The 18,337-nt window shown below is 34.8% G+C and overlaps 1 protein-coding gene across 1 annotated transcript in view; it reads right to left on the minus strand.

Moving 5' to 3' along the window:
- Positions 1-8,752, minus strand: part of LOC145291397 (DNA excision repair protein ERCC-5 homolog) — a 50,527-nt gene extending 41,775 nt beyond the window's left edge. Inside the window, exons 1-3 of the mRNA XM_080137194.1 lie at positions 8,367-8,752; positions 6,080-6,179; positions 2,900-3,075 (exon numbers count right to left, since the gene is read on the minus strand). Coding sequence (XP_079993320.1) covers positions 2,900-3,075; positions 6,080-6,167 — 264 coding nt within the window. The 5' untranslated portion in view covers positions 6,168-6,179; positions 8,367-8,752. The remainder of the gene's footprint in view (positions 1-2,899; positions 3,076-6,079; positions 6,180-8,366) is intronic.
- Between the last annotated feature and the right edge of the window lie 9,585 nt (positions 8,753-18,337).

Here is an 18,337-nt window from a genome sequence, read left to right on the forward strand (position 1 = left end):
AAATATTATAAATTGTTTTTTTAAATCAGAAAAACAAAACAAAACGGCGAACGTTATGAAAAATAAAGAATAGGCAACTGAAAAAGAAATGGCATAAATAACCCTGTTTCAATAATAAAACTTTAAAAATTGTCATGGGGGAACGATTTTTTGCTACCTCTCCCTGTAAAAAAATGTCCAGTTGAGGGTGAAGGAATTAATGTTTTTAGCCAATTTTTCCATATTTGTCATCTAAAGAGTTCAGCTACAAAATGATATGAATCTCGTGAAAATCTGTTGCCTCTGTCGAAAGTCTTAGGCAGACATACAAACAAACATACATACATACATTTAAACAGACAAGTGAGATTTACATTACAGATTACTGTATTTTGACATCTTTCAATAATAACACTAACAACGAGGGTGCAGGTTACAATGTATGAATAAAATTTGTATTAATTCAGCATAGGAATTGTAACTTAAATGATTTTTGCTGCTCATTGCAGACAGCAACAATACTTTTTCCTTTGCTGTTTGAGATTAGATTCATCAAATAATTGTTCTTCACTTGTTTTATGGTTTTATTAAATTAGCAATGAAATATATACACATTGCTTTATTTAGTTTGTGCGGCTCTCGTCATGTGATATTGTCTTTGAAGTATAATCCTACAATTTATCCCATTTCATACAACAATTTTTCAGCACGTTAACTTGTGTTAATGATTGTTGAAATGTAATGATGAAAGATCTACAAAAAATTGTATTTTAACATTAAATGTGACAGACAGAAAAAAAATATTATTCAAAATTTAAGTATGAGAAACTAAAGAAAATGCTATTTCAAATTTAAATGAGAAACTAAAGAAAATACTATTTCAAATTTAAATGAAAAACTAAAGAAAATACTATTTCAAATTTAAATGAAAAACTAAAGAAAATACTATTTCAAATTTAAATGACAAATTAAAGAAAATGCTATTTCAAATTTAAATGAGAAACTAAAGAAAATACTATTTCAAATTTCAATGAGAAACTAAAGGAAATGCTATTTTGTAACAGAAGTGTAATGTTGTCATGCTTTCTTACCGATCCAAACATTGGTAGAAACAGTCGCAAAAGAAATGAGACTTGGACACAAACTTTTCTTGGTGAAGGAAAACGTATTTATTCATTCATTTCACACACTTGAACAAAGCTGGCTCTAGTTACTACAGCGTGGAACAATAAAATTGTTGCCCTAGAAAAGACGACATGATTCCATTTCCATTTAATGAAAACCGGTTTTTCTTTTTTTGTTGCAGACCATCTACTAGTTAGCTAGTTGTGTACAAATCCCAAGAGCAATAGTAGCCTTCTATCATGTCTGAAAGTGACAGAATGTTCAATGAGCGAAATTAGAGATGCACCGCTGTACAACTCATGCTAGCAATCCAAGTTATGACAACAGGACAATTGCCAGCACCCTCAAAATGCAAATCCGAATGGTTCAATGCTTGAGGACACAACTCAACACATCGCACAACCCACGGTTATGGTCTTTGGTGTGGTTTCAAGTGAGGGCCACATAATGCCACATCACATCTTAGAAGTCAGCTTGAAAGTTAACACTAAGGTGTATCTGGATGTGCGGTGATCTCCTAGTGCAATCAGGTGGTCGCTGGCAGACTTTGGGTGTGGCAGCAGGACTCAGCACTGACCCACAAGTCCAAAGAGACCCAGGCTTGGCTTCAGAAGAAGTGCTACGACTTTGTATCCTTCTCTCATTGGTTCCCCTTCCTCCTCCAACCTGAACCCGCGTTACTTTGTTTGGCCATATATCGAGAACATCACCAACATGACCTTCCACAACATCAAAGCCAGCCTGATTGCCGCCATTCGCCGCGTATTCACTGAGCTTCTGCTGGCATTTGTGGAAAAGGCATGCTCCCAGTTCCAGACCTGTATTGAAGTGGTGATTGAGTCTGAAGGCGGCTACATTGAATAGATGTCAGCTCTACTACATAATTAAGTTACCGGAATGATTTTTTCAATAAAAGATTTAAAATAAGATTGTAGTGTTGTTTTCTTTAGGACGACAATTTTATCATTCCACCCTGTACTAATCATCGTAGTCTGCAAAGTAAATATGTCAGATATTTCCAACAGTTGTTTGATCTAAATGCAACATTTTTAATGCTGTTGTTCACTTTAATGGACTAAAATGTAGAGAGAGTCACAAATGAAAACTTCAACACAAAACTTTTCACGCACAAGAAAAAAAGTTGTTTATTTTCTTTGTTTACCATGCATTTAACATTTTTCCTTCTGACCGCCATGTCAACCATTGGTCATTTCACGGTACCAGACGCAGTTGACTGTTATTATATGGCACCAGACATAGTTGGCTCTCGATCATATGGGCAAGAGGAAGACTTCTTGCATGCTTGCCAGGTGTAACTTCCCACACGTTTGTTTCTTTTTTCTTCTTTTTTCTTGTCCCCCCCCCCTTCCTTCCAATCTCTCTGCCTATATATGCATCCTGTCACGGCTGATTCAGCATGTCATTTTAATGGCGGAACCCAACCTCATTACAATTTCAATTTTAAGTGTGACAGACTAAAGAAAATTCTATTTCAATTTTAAGTGTGACAGACTAAAGAAAATTCTATTTCAATTTTAAGTGTGACAGACTAAAGAAAATTCTATTTCAATTTTAAATGTGACAGACTAAAGAAAATTCTATTTCAATTTTAAGTGTGACAGACTAAAGAAAATTCTATTTCAATTTTAAGTGTGACAGACTAAAGAAAATTCTATTTCAATTTTAAATGTGACTAAGTAAAATATTTTACATTTAAGCATGACAGAACATTTTTTTATAGGGTTGACTGGATGCAACTCATAACAAATGCTAGAACAAAAAAAATTAAACTTACCATCGTTTGTTTCTTGAGTGTTGGAATGCCGCCATCAAAGACAAAAATTGGTTTTATTTTGTAGAAAAGCAATTTGCATATTCTTCGGAAAAGAACAACAAGATGAGCGTTTGGCAAAGGATTGCCAAAACGATCTCGCATTCCTTTTGAGGCTTGATGAAGCCATACACTGATATCTACAATGCAGATAAGGATTAACAAATTCATATTTTATGAGCAAGGCCTGTTAATTAAAAAAAAAACAAGCTTTTAATATTACCATTTATTATATACCAGCCAGAATACTTGGTGTTGCCCAGGAATGAATGAAAACTCAAGAATTTCCCTTCTCACCACCCACATTATGTTTTTATGCTTATTTTTTAATTTCTAAACTTGTCAAGTTATGTATAAAATAAAATAAAACGTTTTCTTAGCAGGTCAAGTTTATTTTTATAAGTCACACAAAATTATTGGCTTTTTTTTTTTTTCATGGAAATAGCTCCAGACAAAAAATGAAGCAACTTGATGTAAGAAACTGAAAACAAAAAGGTCAAAAACTAACCAACACTACATATTAGATGGAGAGATTCTGACTCCGAAAACAGCAATTGTCAAAAACATCACTCATGGAATGTGAGGAATAAAGGATAGGGTGAAGGAAGCAAGAGTTATAAGGCTGGAGAAAGTAAACCCAAGATCCATTTTCTACTCTCTTTGAAACTCGTGTTGTATTTTGCTGTCATGAAATCTCATGTGACTCGGCAGAAAAACATCGACATGTTCTACCATATAAGTCATGTGGGTGAAATGTGTCTGGGACGTCTGATAATAATCACTTCTACAAGTATGGAGTATTCTCATCAAATTGTGCACAGCTGACATAGACATGATTTTTCCCAAATTGATTGCTTCTGGACCATTTTCTCCCAGTCATTCACATTCATCCTTGGAATGTGAGAAATAATAACTGATAAATCATATATAAATATGCAATGAGGGCGGTTTTCCTATGAAATAAATAATAGGAACAGTTCAAAATTCTGGCTGTAGCAAAAGACACCTGAAGAAGACCAGAAAGTACAATGCCTAAAATGTTGGGAATAGTTTGAGTTGCAGGCAACTGAGGATCACCTGTGAATATTCCCTGGACACTTCCTTCTTTGAAGGAAGCCAGTTCAACACACCTAGTGTGAATGCCAAATAACAACAGCAATAGTTTGAAATATGTAAATAATAACAGTACCTCATCTTAGAAGCAGCACCAAAAATAACAAAAGCTTTTAGAAGCATCATTATTAAAATTAAAATTGAAAAGTTTGAATAAACAGACAAAATGTCTTTGAAACCATGTTCCTATTTACAATGCCTCCCCACGGGACAGAGTTAGACACCAGGGTCGTTTTTTAACTTGGAGAAAAGGAACAAAAATAAAAATTGTCTCAGTCGTGAAGGATTTCTCCTCCACTGAAAGAGAACAAGAAATTGAAGTGCAGCATCTGAAGAACAGATACTACACTTTGAAGTATTTATTTGCTCCCCCACCGAGCAAATTAGGCACAAGGCCGATTTTTAAAGTGAGGAGTGAAGGGGAAATGGGGACCAGCTCCCCGGGGAGTAGGGGAGCTGGATAGTGACAATTGGTATGAAGGGTTGCCCCTACATTGATCAAGGTCTTATATGTGGGGTTTCCCCCACATATGGTCTTTGCTTGCAGTATCTGCCGGAACAGATGGTATTTATTTGCTCCCCCACCGAGCAAATTAAGCACAAGGCCGATTTTTAATGTGAGGAGTGATGGGAGGGGGAAGGGGAAAAGGGGACCAGCTCCCGAGAGGTGGGAAATGGGAGCTGGTTAAAGGTCAGGCATGTGGGGTTTCCCCCACATCTGGTCTTTGCTAGTCATAGCTGGTCTTTGCTAGTCATAGCTTGCAGTATCTGCCGGAACAGATGGTATTTATTTGCTCCCCCACTGAGCAAATTAGGCACAAGGCCGTTTTTAATGTGAGGTAAAAACCAGCTCCCCTAAAAGTAGGCAAAAAGGGGGCACTCTGGTTACCAAAAATAATAATTGTCCCAGTATAGAGGGTTTCCCCTCCATTGACTGGTACAAATTATCTTAAGTGCAGCATCTGCCGGAACAGATACTACACTTTGATCCTGCCCGAAGGCCAAGATTTTATTAAAAAATCATTTTTGTTATTGATGCAGTGTTGCTACCAGATGTGCCTAACATTGGCAACAACATGTGACTACCATCTCATTAACAACACGAGGACATTTCTAATTACGAACAACAAAAACATTTTCTCTGATGATGAATATTTTACTATTTAAAATTAATAAAAAAAATTTTTTTATGTTTTTTTAATAAAATCTTTGCATCTTAAACATGTTTTAAAAGGCGTTTTGTTTGTTTATTTAAAATGTCATCATTTGTCCATCTGAGAAACAGTCTCTACTAAACTACTCTATCAATGTTCGGTATACAGACTTGAAACTTTATATATAGGGAATTCAGACCAGTGGAACAAATTTGATTTTTTAGTGGGTAAAAATAGCTGCTAAGGGGTCAAAATTGATAAAATTGGAACTTGGCAGGCGTAAATCAACTTGAAGTGCTTGTCTACACATGTACAAATACACATTTATATGTTAGTATCAGTTAATTTTTAGCATTTTGATATCCATCTGTTGGTGGCTCAGATGGTAATGAATTAAATTGGAGTGTTAGATGTTTTGGTTTTGATTCTAATTGATGGCGCCCAAGTCATGTTATTCTTATTTTTAAATCACTACTATATATTGGGTACAATATAATAATGAAGTATTGATGCTATATTAATAAATACAAAATTATCATAAATTAAAATATATTTAAGTATATTTTAGGACCTGGCAACACTAGGCGACCTGCTATATATATATAAGCTATAAAAATATATATGGCAATTAAGCTACACAAAATAATCTGCATTTCATTCTTGTGAGAATTCGTCAGGCTTATGCTACCTAGCTCTACCTATGTATTAAGCACTGTTGAAGTAAATACTGAAAATTTACGCATAATATTATATTTTCATACATTAATTTATGTGATTACATGAAGTAGTTTATATATATATACATATGTCAAGAGGATTTAATGATTTTCTGACATTGTCTTTTTTAATCTAAAATCAAACAAAACCATAAGGATACCAATGGCAAGAATCTTGCCTTCCAAATTCTCCAGAGTAACAGGTCGGCCAGATGGTTTGAGCAGTTGCCATAGACCATGCACACCCATGGCTGCATTAATCTGAAAGAGAAAGGACAACTTGATACTTCAAACTGATTGTTATTGGGTCACATTGAATTGTTCTGGGAAAGAAAGTAGTTGTTGGGGGTCTGAAAGGCTACATTTGATATCAGCGGTTCACATGATGATTAACAGGTACAAACTTTTGAAACAGAAGCTGATTAGAGGCGAATCGTGTGGATTGATAAAAAGGAGCTCTTAAAATGCCAGTGTAATGTCCCTTCTTTTCTAACTGTGACAAAAAAAATGTTTACAAAATGCTTTCTATAAAATTGTTTCCAAATTGTTTAATCAATTGTAAATAAATCACCTCTGTAATATGGACATTATGCTCGAAACATGTTCATTACAGTTAAAACCTGTCCTGGACCCCAATGCCATCTGATACTGTTGAAAATGGACAACCAAACAAAAATAAATAAATCCAACTCAGCTTTTCTTTCTGTTTTAGCAAAAATTGTTTGTTACCGTTATTTTCCAAACAATGCTTGCTTCTTGTTTTTCTTCTCTGCTCGACCACACACTGGCCATTTTTTGTCTTCAACTTTACACGTCCATTTTTTTCAACACGCACTTTACTTATCCTTGACCACATTGTGTGTGTTTTTTTTTTTGTTTTTTTTTTGCATTTAAGCCTGCGCACATTTCCTAATTTGCATATGTGCTTTTTTGGCTATTGCTTCTAATATCTTCACAAGTCAGCTATCCTACGGCTCCTGCCGATATTTTCCCATGTGCTCATACACGTTCTGTTACAACTCCCCAAGTGAAGCCGAATAAAAAAAAAATAAAATAAAAAAGGATATAAAGCTCTGGCAGTAATTAGTATTTGGTTAATTTTTTTTTTTTTCTTTTAATTTAAATTTGAAGAAAAAGTGGAATTCTGTTTTGTAAGCAATATTCATAAAACAGACATTCAACACCTGCATTGTTCTTTTGTGAATATTACTTAACAAGAGAAGAAGTTTCGGCCTAAACACGGGCCTTTTTGACTATCATGTTGAAAGGAAGGTGATGTTTCTGTCGGGTTAATAATAACAATCGAGGCAAAATGAGGTGAACATACAAAATGGCAATATGAAAATTTATTTGCACAATTTTACTGAACAAATACTTAATAGAATCAAATCCTGATTAGCCAAAATAATGGCCGGACATCAAAACAGTAAATTAATACAGGTGTACCCCAAAGGACGATCCTTATTATTCCTGATTTTCATTAAAAACATCCCTGATACAACTGTGTCTGAGGTATGTTTGATGACATCACGTGCTATTTGTGACATGTACACACATAAAAGGTACTGGCTGAATCATTAAAATATTACCTCTAGTCTGTAGTGGAATGAGGACATAAATGCCAAGGTTACATTTATTGGGTGGGTTTCTAGCAGTATTCTGTTTTATTTTTATTTTTAGGCCATTATCAAGACTTCAAAGATGTAAGAGTCAAATCGAGAACATTGTTTTGTTCTCACATAACGCTTAACACTACTTGTTTTTAGAACTAAATAAACGTTTTGAAGTAAGTAAAAACACTAAAATTTTAAGAAGAGTAACTTGTCTTTCCTTTGATAACATTTTTTGTTATATATTTGTTTTTTTTTTATCACTTTTTCTTATGTGCGTCTATTGTAAAACAAACCCAGAAGAAGCGAGACGTTGTGTTTTGATCCGTCGTGTTTAATCAAGGGAGGCAATTCGATTCGAACTACTGAGGTCAAAATCAGCCCTCTGGCCCCCTGCAATGAATACAATTTGCTATTAAAATCGCTAAAAATTGTAAAAAGAATGATTTTCTTGATTAATTTGCGTGATTTTTTGATTACGACATTTTCGTTCCATGACAAATACGTACATCATAAACATTTAGGTCCAATTCTGTACAAGAACCATTAATTTGGATCAAGAACGTAAACTTTAACATTTTTTTAGAAACCGTTAAAAGTCAATTCTACCCAAAACGTGTTTAGATAATTCACATTTGTTTGTTTATATATTTATCAACAAAAACTGACAAGTCGTAACTGATTATTTTTCATTTCAATATACTCGAGCCAAAATACAAACAAGTTAATAACTATAAAAGGCATAATAATTAAAATAATTTTAAAATAATTAAAAAAATATATATCGCTACATATATGAAATACAGAATAATAAAGAACATGCGTTTGTTACACTTACGCTCGAACTCTTCAACGTTTAGAAAGTATGAATGCTATTTAGAGGATTTTTATTTCAAAGCTTAGGAGAGTTCCACTTTAAATAACCGTTGCAATAGCATTCGTAAAAAAGACTAACTGTAAAAAAAAAATAAAAAAAAAAAACAAACAAAAGCTTAGATGTTTTTTTTTTACGACCTGTCCCAGCGTAGTATAAACACCCCCAAATTACCCATAGTAAGAACAGCTTTCGGAATACCCCCCCCCAACTTCCCCATATTAGGAACGGCTTTCGAGGTTAGGGGTGTTTATTCTGAAAGCCGTTCTTAACATGGGGAGGTTGGAGTGTTTATACTACGCTGGGGCAGGTCGTAAAAAATACTTATATGCGGCCATATGTTAGTAAATAATATAAAAAAGGTGCGGCGCCGCGGCGGATATTTAGGAAATTGACCCCCACCTCTAAATTCCACAATTTACCCCCCCCCCCCAACGCCTTTTTTTATGTTAATCTCATCGATTACAAACGTAGCTTTCAAATTAAAAAAGAAATTTGTGGGGAGGGATGACTTTTATCGTCGGGGATCAGTTTACAATTATAACGTTCTACTAAATTGAACTTGTACTTTGTGAGTATCAGTATCACAGAGAAAAATATTGCGCCTCTCACGTAACCGGTGATTATTTGCGTTTAAAAAGGAGATTAGTTTTTTTTTTTTTTTTTTTTTTTAATGTATTTATTTGCTTCCCCACGAAAGCAAATTAGACACAAGGTCGTTTTTAATGTGGGGGTTAAACCAGCTCCCCTAAAACAAGGGTAAAAAGGGGGAACTCTGGCAGTATCCAAAAAAATAGTAATTGTCTCAGTATGAAGGGTTTCCCCTACATTGAACAAGGGCCAATTAATTCATGTGCAGCATCTGCAGAAAAGATACTACACTTTGATCCCGGCCTGAGGGTAAATTTTTTACTTTCTTTCCAACTTGATGACGACTTTTAGAGGTTTTCGAGTATGCTGTAAATGAATATCACAGTAATGCCCTGTTTTAGCTTTGGAAAAAATTTCCAAAAATATTTAATTCAAACAAAATTGATTACAAAATTTAATAGTATAAAAAAAAACAAAAAACGTTTTTGTGTTATGAGTATGTAAGATGTGTTAGGAATACTATTTAAATTGTTCCAACATAAGTGTTTTCTTGTGTTGAATGTTCATAATGAAGGATTAGTGAAGTGAGAATATTGCACGAGGCTTGAAATTACTGATTTTTTTATGATAAGAGTGCCACAGGCGGGTTTAAGGTCCATGTGGCTATTTTTGAGAAGAAGAGTCCATAAATCCACATAAGTGAATACATGGACATGTGTGTGCATTCAGATCATAAGAACAGTAGTTTGAAATAAAAGTGTTTAAAATTTAAGTCCTTACTTAATGTGGTAAGTTTCCATGAAGGTAATTAAATTCATACCTATCACGCGCAAAATCATGACGGGTGTTTGTACGTCTTTCAGGACAGAGTTTACTCGAACATACGTTGAACTGTGTAAATTGAAGAGAAAAACTGATTTGATTTTTGGCAGACAAATCTTTATATACAGGCCTCCTCGAACGTTCCAACCTGTGTACTGTATTTATACATGAGGGAGCGTAGCATAATTCTTTTCCTTTTATGTGTGTGGTGGTCGCATCACGACATCATGTTCCTACGCATTATTCATACGCATAGGTGTATCAAAGCGGTGATTGCTGTGAAATGTTCCTGCCAGGCATTTGTTTCGGCAGGGCATAGCGGTTGTTACAAGTAAAAACATCTGACAAGTGAACGAGTCAAACTTTTAGCATTTGATACAAATAATATTTCTGTTAGTTTAGATTAACTTGGTTTACATTTAAATAGTTATAGTCATAAATTTTTTTCGGACACTAAATGAAATAGATAGGATAGAAGAGAGAGAAAATGGATGGAAGGAGGGGGGGGTAAGGAAATTCCCTTCGTAACCCATTTTAGACAGGAAGAATCAACGATCACATGAGAGAGTCGCAATATTTTTCTTGGTGATGGTCACAAAGTACGTATTCAATTTAGTAGAATGTTATAGTTGAAAACTGATGCTCAATGATAAAAGTTATAAAAAATATTATTTTTCAAAATTTTCATTTTTAATCTGAAAGTTAAGTTTGTAATCGATGAGATTAATGCGGAAAAAGAGAGAGAAAAAAAAGCGTAAATTGTGCAAAGGTTCTTGTATAGTGTTCCTGCTTGTATGAAAATAAAAAATAAAGAAGCGTCTACATGATGTATGCAGCTGAGATGGAAAGAAAATATTGTATTTCAAAAACAACATGTGTGTGTTTTCAAAAACAACAACATATGTTGATCAAGTAGTTTAGTTTTAAATAAGAAAATCAAATTTTATAGTTATTAAAGGTTTTTAGTTCTATCCCACTGCAAGAATTTAGACACCTGGCTTGGAAAGTAGGATTGAGAAGTCAGCGCTCCAGAAGAGAAGCACTTTAACTTGCAGAAAGTACCTGGACAGCCCCATTGGCATTCACTGGTGAGGGTGCCTTAGGCGATTAGCAATAAACTAACCCCCTTTTTTTTTTTTTTTTTTTTTTTACACAGTGGTCACCACTTATCAAGGCCCGGAAGCCACTCAGGGATAAGGGTTATTGCAAGTACATTACGTTCGTGTGGAGATTTGATGAAGTGTTTACTTAAGGGGGCGGTTCATTAGGAATTTGTTAACGTTGGACTTGAACACATCCAAGTTGTAGTCAGGTGGGAAGCAGGCAGACGGAACAGACAGAAGGAAAGACCTAGGAGGATGGACCTCTTAGAATGGCATAGAACTAAACTCCCTCTGCAAAATCAACAGGGATCAGATCATTACAGGAATGGTATAATCTGTTGATTTTAGGAGCTCAGGAGCAAATTGTATGGTTAAACGAGGAGAGAGTGTATCACAACAAGGAACAATAGAGATAATTCCAAATAATTCAAACTTTTAATGCCTACAAATTCCCATTAATCACTTAAAATTATTTTCTTTATAAAAATAAAACTACTTGATCAATTCATGCGATTTTGGTTTATGATATTATTTTTTGCCATGGGTACATATATCGTACTGATTTTCTTTTCTTTTTTTTTTTTTTTCATATGAGAGGAAATCTGAACAAGCAGCCATTAAGACACTAAATTTTTCATACACATAAAATGCCGAGATGAAACTCGCCAGATAAAATAGAATTGTCATCTTTATAAATAAGTCCAGAATGGGATTAGCTAAGGAAGGATGGTATCTGAAGTCTATAACCTTGTCCTTAACGATAAAATTATGAACTTTAGTTATCATCATTCGTTAGCTTACCTAGTTTTTGTGATGTTTATAGCACCTTAATATTAAAAACGACATTAATATATATATATATATATATATATATATATATATATATATATATATATATATATAAACGGATTTTTAATATTTTTCTGCAAATATGGATTAACTTCTTTTTTTCAAAGTGGACAAATTGCATAAGTATAATATTAAACAGAAAATAAAAATAAATTACAAATCGTTTGTTTTAAGTCTTGATTATTACACGTTTGTGCTTCCATATTTTGTAAGAAAAGTGTGATAACATTTACCTCTGCTGGGATCGGATGTAAATGTTACCAGCCTGGAGCTCTCCTGAATAAAGTTGTTATCACACTCACTCCATTGTTCGGCTCTGCTCGCTTACTAAATGCTAACAATCATCACATCATGCTTCATCATTCATATCCCTTTAATGTAAAACTCTTGTCAGATGATAAAAAAATAGCAAATACCGTGAATAAAAATAAAAAAAAGTAAAATATTATGGCACATCTCTTGCCAAAAATGAACTGGTCTGACCCAGATCATGGCACTTTTTAAACAAAAATAAAACTATATATAGAAGACGAAAAAATAACCGAGGAAACAAAACCAAGAAAATTTGCTGTGGTATAGGTGACCAAGACCTAAGACGCTTACATGCCAGTGGTCTCACTGATCAACAACAACAAAAAGAAAAAAACATCTGAGCACCTTGGAAAACCAGCTCAGAGTGAATGTCAATTTTATGCTCCATAGACTTGACTTTATGCAATACCGTCAGAAACTAAATGAATCATTAGATAACTTCAAACACAAACCAGAACATTAGCACAAATATGTGACTTTACAGATGAGAAGCTGAGTAAGAGACGTATGAAACTCATCATATTCTCAACACCATATGTTGCTCTCTGGTATGTGCTCTATAGCAAACTAGAAGGCTAAAGCATAGACAATGTAATGACCAAAGGCCATAAGTATGGAGTTCTTACAACCGAAAACAACCAACCGAACCAGCTCAGAATGCTGAAAGCAGAAAAAATATATAGTATTAACAAAAGCAGGAAGTGTGGAGACTACGATACCAGCCACAAGCGTTAACAGTGCCCAGCATACTGTGATGTGCGCTCTACATGTGTAAGCAAGGGACATTGAGTGAGTTACTGTAGAAGACTAAATCAAGAGAACACAGAAAGAAAAGCAAACACAGGAGTAAGTCTTGCAACCACCATCACCAAATTTCAAAGAGGACTGAATGCAGGATACAAAAGGAAAACATTGACCACATCGATACTCGAAGTGATGAAGATGATTACTTACAGCATTTCTACTCCCTAATTATCAGTGCTAAATGCTTATAGTATATCCAAGTATATCTAAATGCATGGATAATATAACCAAGAATGGCTTTTGAGAATTTTATAGTATATCCAAGAAACTTGGGGATGAAGCCTACATGACCATGCCACCTGAAATGCAGAACAAATGACATGCTCCACATGAAAATCTATGCCGGGGCATTCCAACAGGTACATTAATGGCTTCTGTTCTGTCTCAGGAGACAATGGATACCCCCTGTAAGAGTGTCTGCACATGTAATTGTGAAGCAAGAGTTGCACAATCCCAAACCTTATATCTTCTGAATCGGTACTGCTTGATTCAAGAGGCTACGAGAAATCCAGTATGACTGAAAAAAATGTAGAGATAAGCAGAGAGCACATACAGCACCTGGTATTCCCAAATGGTCACCCATTTAATACTGACCAAGGTCAATTCAGCTTAACTTCAATGATCTTACAGGAACCGGTGTGTCAGCGTGATTATGCCACATATATGATACAAATGTATTGAATATCACTAAAAGCTATCTCCATTCTATGACATGAAACTCACCTCATATGGAGGTGATGGAATGTGATGTTTTGGAACTATCAGCTTTCCATACCAGTATAAAAGACATCAGAATGAACAAATACAACATTTTATGTTGTTAAAGTACCAGGACTTGCAGCCATAGGGCTCTGAACATGCGAAAACCTGAAGCTAATAACCATACATGTGGACACCTTTAAAAAGTGTTTAACTATGCCTATCTCTTCTATCAGTCAAAATATCCCAAGCAGTTTTATCAGATTGAAAATTTTAGTGGGACTGCTATGTCGGTTCACCTGAATGAGGAATCGCAACTATTGACAACGTGCAGGATGCCGTTTGAATGAGTATGCTGCAAGCATCTACCATTTGGCCTAAATGTCTTACAAGATATGTTCCAAGCTAAAAATGGACCAAATCTTAGTATTGCTGATGTTGTAGCCATATTTGACCAAAACAATGAAGATCATGACAAAAACTTGCACAACCTCATGGCTTGAGCAGCCGAAACTGGACTTGTATTTATCAATAAGAAGTGTTTAATAAAGCAACTTAGTATATCTTTTGGGGGGAAACATATACATCCCTACTAGAATCAAACCAGACTCAGGTACATGACATTAAGGAAAAACCAAATCCACAAAACAAAGGAGAACTACAGCATTTTCTACGTATGCTAAATTACATTTCCCTATATATTCTGAACTTTGCTGAAAAGGCTCAACTATTGTGCTGTCTTCTTAAAATCCAATCACCATCAAAACTACTATGACATGCCTTTCATACTATGATCAAACTAAACCTTCATCACTGGACCTTGCAGAAGGGATTAGAGTGGGACTAATCCAAGATGGTAAATCAGTTAGATTTCGATCTAGAACATTAACTGACACATAAACCAGACACTGCAACATTGGACGAGATATGTTAACAATTGTGTATGTGATTCAGTGATACCACACCTATCTCCATGGGAAAACCTTCTCCATTATCAAGAACCATAAGCCACTGGTCACAATATGTGCTAAACCATTGCATTTAGCACCACACTGGCTACAGTGAATGCTATTGAAGATCCATGGCTACTTATACTGAGTAACATACAGACCAGCAAAATGATCCTTGCCAACACCCCAAATCGGTTGTCTAACCAAAAAAATTAAACCAATTGAGCTAGATGAGAGAGTGGATAGTATAAACATTGAAGTTGACGAGGAACAGACCATCTCAACCATCAACTTCTTATTGGAAAAGCAGAAAAATGCTATGAAATGAAACAGTGAAGGATTCAACCTTGAATCTTGTTAAAGAGATACCAGGGATGACCAGAGAATATCTGTGAATTACCTGCTGAGATCCGATCATATTGGTTCTTCCGTAATGAACTTGCCATCAAATCTAGAATCCTGTTCCAAGGTTGACAAATACTCATCTCAGACTCCATGAGGGAAGACATCCCATACTAACTCCACTAAACCCATCAAGTATAGAGAAAACATGTCGACTCAAAAGAGAAAATGTGTACTGAGTAAATATTAACGAGGATATTGGAAAAATATGAAAGACGTACACACTTTGCCAAGAACACCAAGATGCATACAGAAATGAACCACTGCATCTACATGACATTTCAATAGAACCCTCCCAGGCCTTTGGCTTTGGGTCTGTCTTCAACAAAGAGATATGTAATTCAGCATAGCTATCAGCAGATTCTGACTTCGACACCTAAACATACATAAATTCTTTTCTCCTCAAACAGAACTTAACCTTTTTGTCTTTGTCCCTACTCATTGACTTCTATTATTAACACTGTTCTCGTTTCAATTTCTTTTTTACATAACAAAGACGATCAATAACGTTGTTGCTGTGAGAATGAGATTTTGTCTGTCTAATCTACAATTGATATCCAACTTGCTCTGATACAGTTTAGGGCAATAAACAGCAAACTATCATCACCAACTGAAATACTTTTTGGAAGATTTATACCAACAAGCCAATCAGAATCAGGAGCGAGAGAACACCATGAATAGTTCTAGAAGTGTAAGCCATGTTTAGTTTCAGAACAGTTTCCGATGGTTCGTTGTTCTAAACAAGTCTTGAGAGGTGACTGGTTTGCAGTAGACAGAACAGTTTCCGATGGTTCATTGTTATACACAAGTCCTGAGAGGTGACTTGTTTGTAGTAGACAGTTCCACAGAGCAAAATATTCTTACCGTGTCGAGACGGGGAAAAAAAAAAATTTGAAATTGCTACAGAAAAGGTTTAATATTTATGCAGCAATTCTGGTTTCTGATTGGTTGGTAACAGAACGTGAATTAATTCGATTCGTCAGTTCCTAGCAGCATCGGTTATAAATAGAATCGTCCGACTGTGTGGGATCATACCCCATTATACTTCCAAAATATTGCAACAATAGTTATGTGAGAGGTCAGCCAGCACGAAACCCCATCAGGACAACAACTATAGTGGAATCGGGAAATTACGCTCGCATCAATGTGTACAGGTACTAAATAAACTCGACAACACATGGCACACTGGAATCACCATCGAGAATGACGAAGAACCTAGAAATTAGAAAGCAGCGACACACAATGGAACTAGACTCTGCTACAATCACACCCTGCATGACATACCAATTCCTGTGACACAAAAAGTTCACTTTGATATCCCTGAACATGACACCGTACAGAACATGAATAAACTAAAGGAAATTAATGTTAAAGACGAAATCACCAAACCTAACATCACCAGACTTACACTAGACAAAAACAAATATTGCTCACTTCAGACTAAATCAGGCAAAACTATAAGAACACCCTCACAGTAGAAAGACAGATTTTATCTGATAAATCATAACATAGTCACACACTATAAATCAAAGACAAAATATACTAAACATACACACAAACAACAAATATGAACGTATAACTAAACAAAGGGATTTTATGGTACTACAGATAATATTCATTTCTGATGTAACCGTTACTGGCCTGGTACTCTTCTGAATAAAGTTGTTTTCACGCTTGTGTCATCGTGCAGCCCTGCTTTCTTATTAAATACTAACAATTATCACTTCAGAAAGGAGGTGTGCCTTTGTAACACACGTAGATGTTTAGTTCATCTTTATATTTTATATTTCAATAAATATTTGATTAATAATGGTAGGATGTACGTTCCTCTCATTATGAGAAGCTGTGACACAAGGTAGGAAGGTGGGAATGGAAAAGACAGTGCACAAAAGGTATGTGCACTCTGGCTGACAGAAGTGCCTGAACAGCCCCATCTGCATTTCCTGGTAGGTGTGCACCAGGTAATTAGCATTAAACTAACCCATTCTCAAAGAGAGCAGATACAACTTGTTAGGATTAACCTCTTAGAACTGCACAAAACCATACCTCAGCCCGACAGATGTCAGTTCACCACCTAAAAATGATCCAGACTCTGTTGGGCTGATTGTTGAGAGTACATATCCTCAACATGTTATGAACAAAAATTACTCCAGACTGTACAAAAAATAAAAAAATAATAAAAATCAAATAATAAGATAAAGTAAATAAATAAAATTAAAATAAATAAAATAAAAGGTGCTTGTCCAGAATAATAACGAAAATCCCAAAAATGAATTTCAACAAAAACAAAAAAAATCAATGTTATCTACTTAATTGTCATGTCGAAATTAGTAACATATTAGAAGGTTAACCGATGGGAAAATACTCTTAGATATCTGTAACAGTTAACAAACTATTTACTATAAGCGGATCAATGCCCGGTGCCAAAGTGATTCAGCCACACTGACCAATCGGTTGGCAGGGCACATTGATTTGAGCTGTCCCCTTAAGGACTATTTTTAGCCCTTTGGGATCTCAGCTGCGATCACCAGAGAGACGCCAGCAAGCGACCTATAGAGACCTCTCTCACTCACCCGTCTCACTGCTACTTGTTGACGACTGCAGTCTGATTGCAGACGACACCTTCAAACAGACATTTACACTTTCCTTCTTTCTCTCCAGTTGGAGATACAATCTCGCCTTTTTTTAAAATTTTTTTTTTTAAATAAACCCTTTATTATTGTTTTGTTAAAAGCAATGTCGTTTGGCCTTGTGTTTATTTAAGTAATTATTAGGAGAGAAATGCACAACATTTCCCTCCAATATATCATATTTTAATGTATTCAGATTTCATATTTAATACTATAGAGCCAATTCTCTACTGATTATTATATTGTACCCAATATATGGTAGTGATAGTGATTTCAAAAGTTAACCCCCCCCCAAATATGAATCGAAACCAAAACATAGCATTCCAACTTTAGTTGTTAAGTTCGAAAAGTTTGCAAGAAATTACTTCATGACATTAAAATTTGAGTCGGTAACAAACAAATTCAGACTTTTAGTATAATAATAAATACATTACTATATTATTATGTAAAATATTTACTTTCCCGATCCAACGATCCGCCATTATTATTTTGCCTTTATACAGTTTATCCACTCATAAAAAAACTCTCCGAAAGCAATTTTCATTAATAATTGATTTTCTACTTTATAATTTTTTCATAATTTTTGGATATGCTACTTTAATAAGTTAATAATGTTTGGGTACGTATTATGTTACTAATTTAAGTAGATAACATTGATTTTAGTACAAATTCAAGTTTTTGTTTTCGTTATTATCAAGAACCACAAATAAAATAAAATGAACTAGAATAAATAAATAAAAATAAATAAATAAATAAATAGATAAATAAATAAA

The sequence above is a fragment of the Euprymna scolopes genome, chromosome 12 (genome assembly GCF_053919585.1).
Source record: "Euprymna scolopes isolate OS-2025 chromosome 12, ASM5391958v1, whole genome shotgun sequence".
Classification (NCBI taxonomy): Eukaryota; Metazoa; Mollusca; class Cephalopoda; order Sepiida; family Sepiolidae; genus Euprymna; species Euprymna scolopes.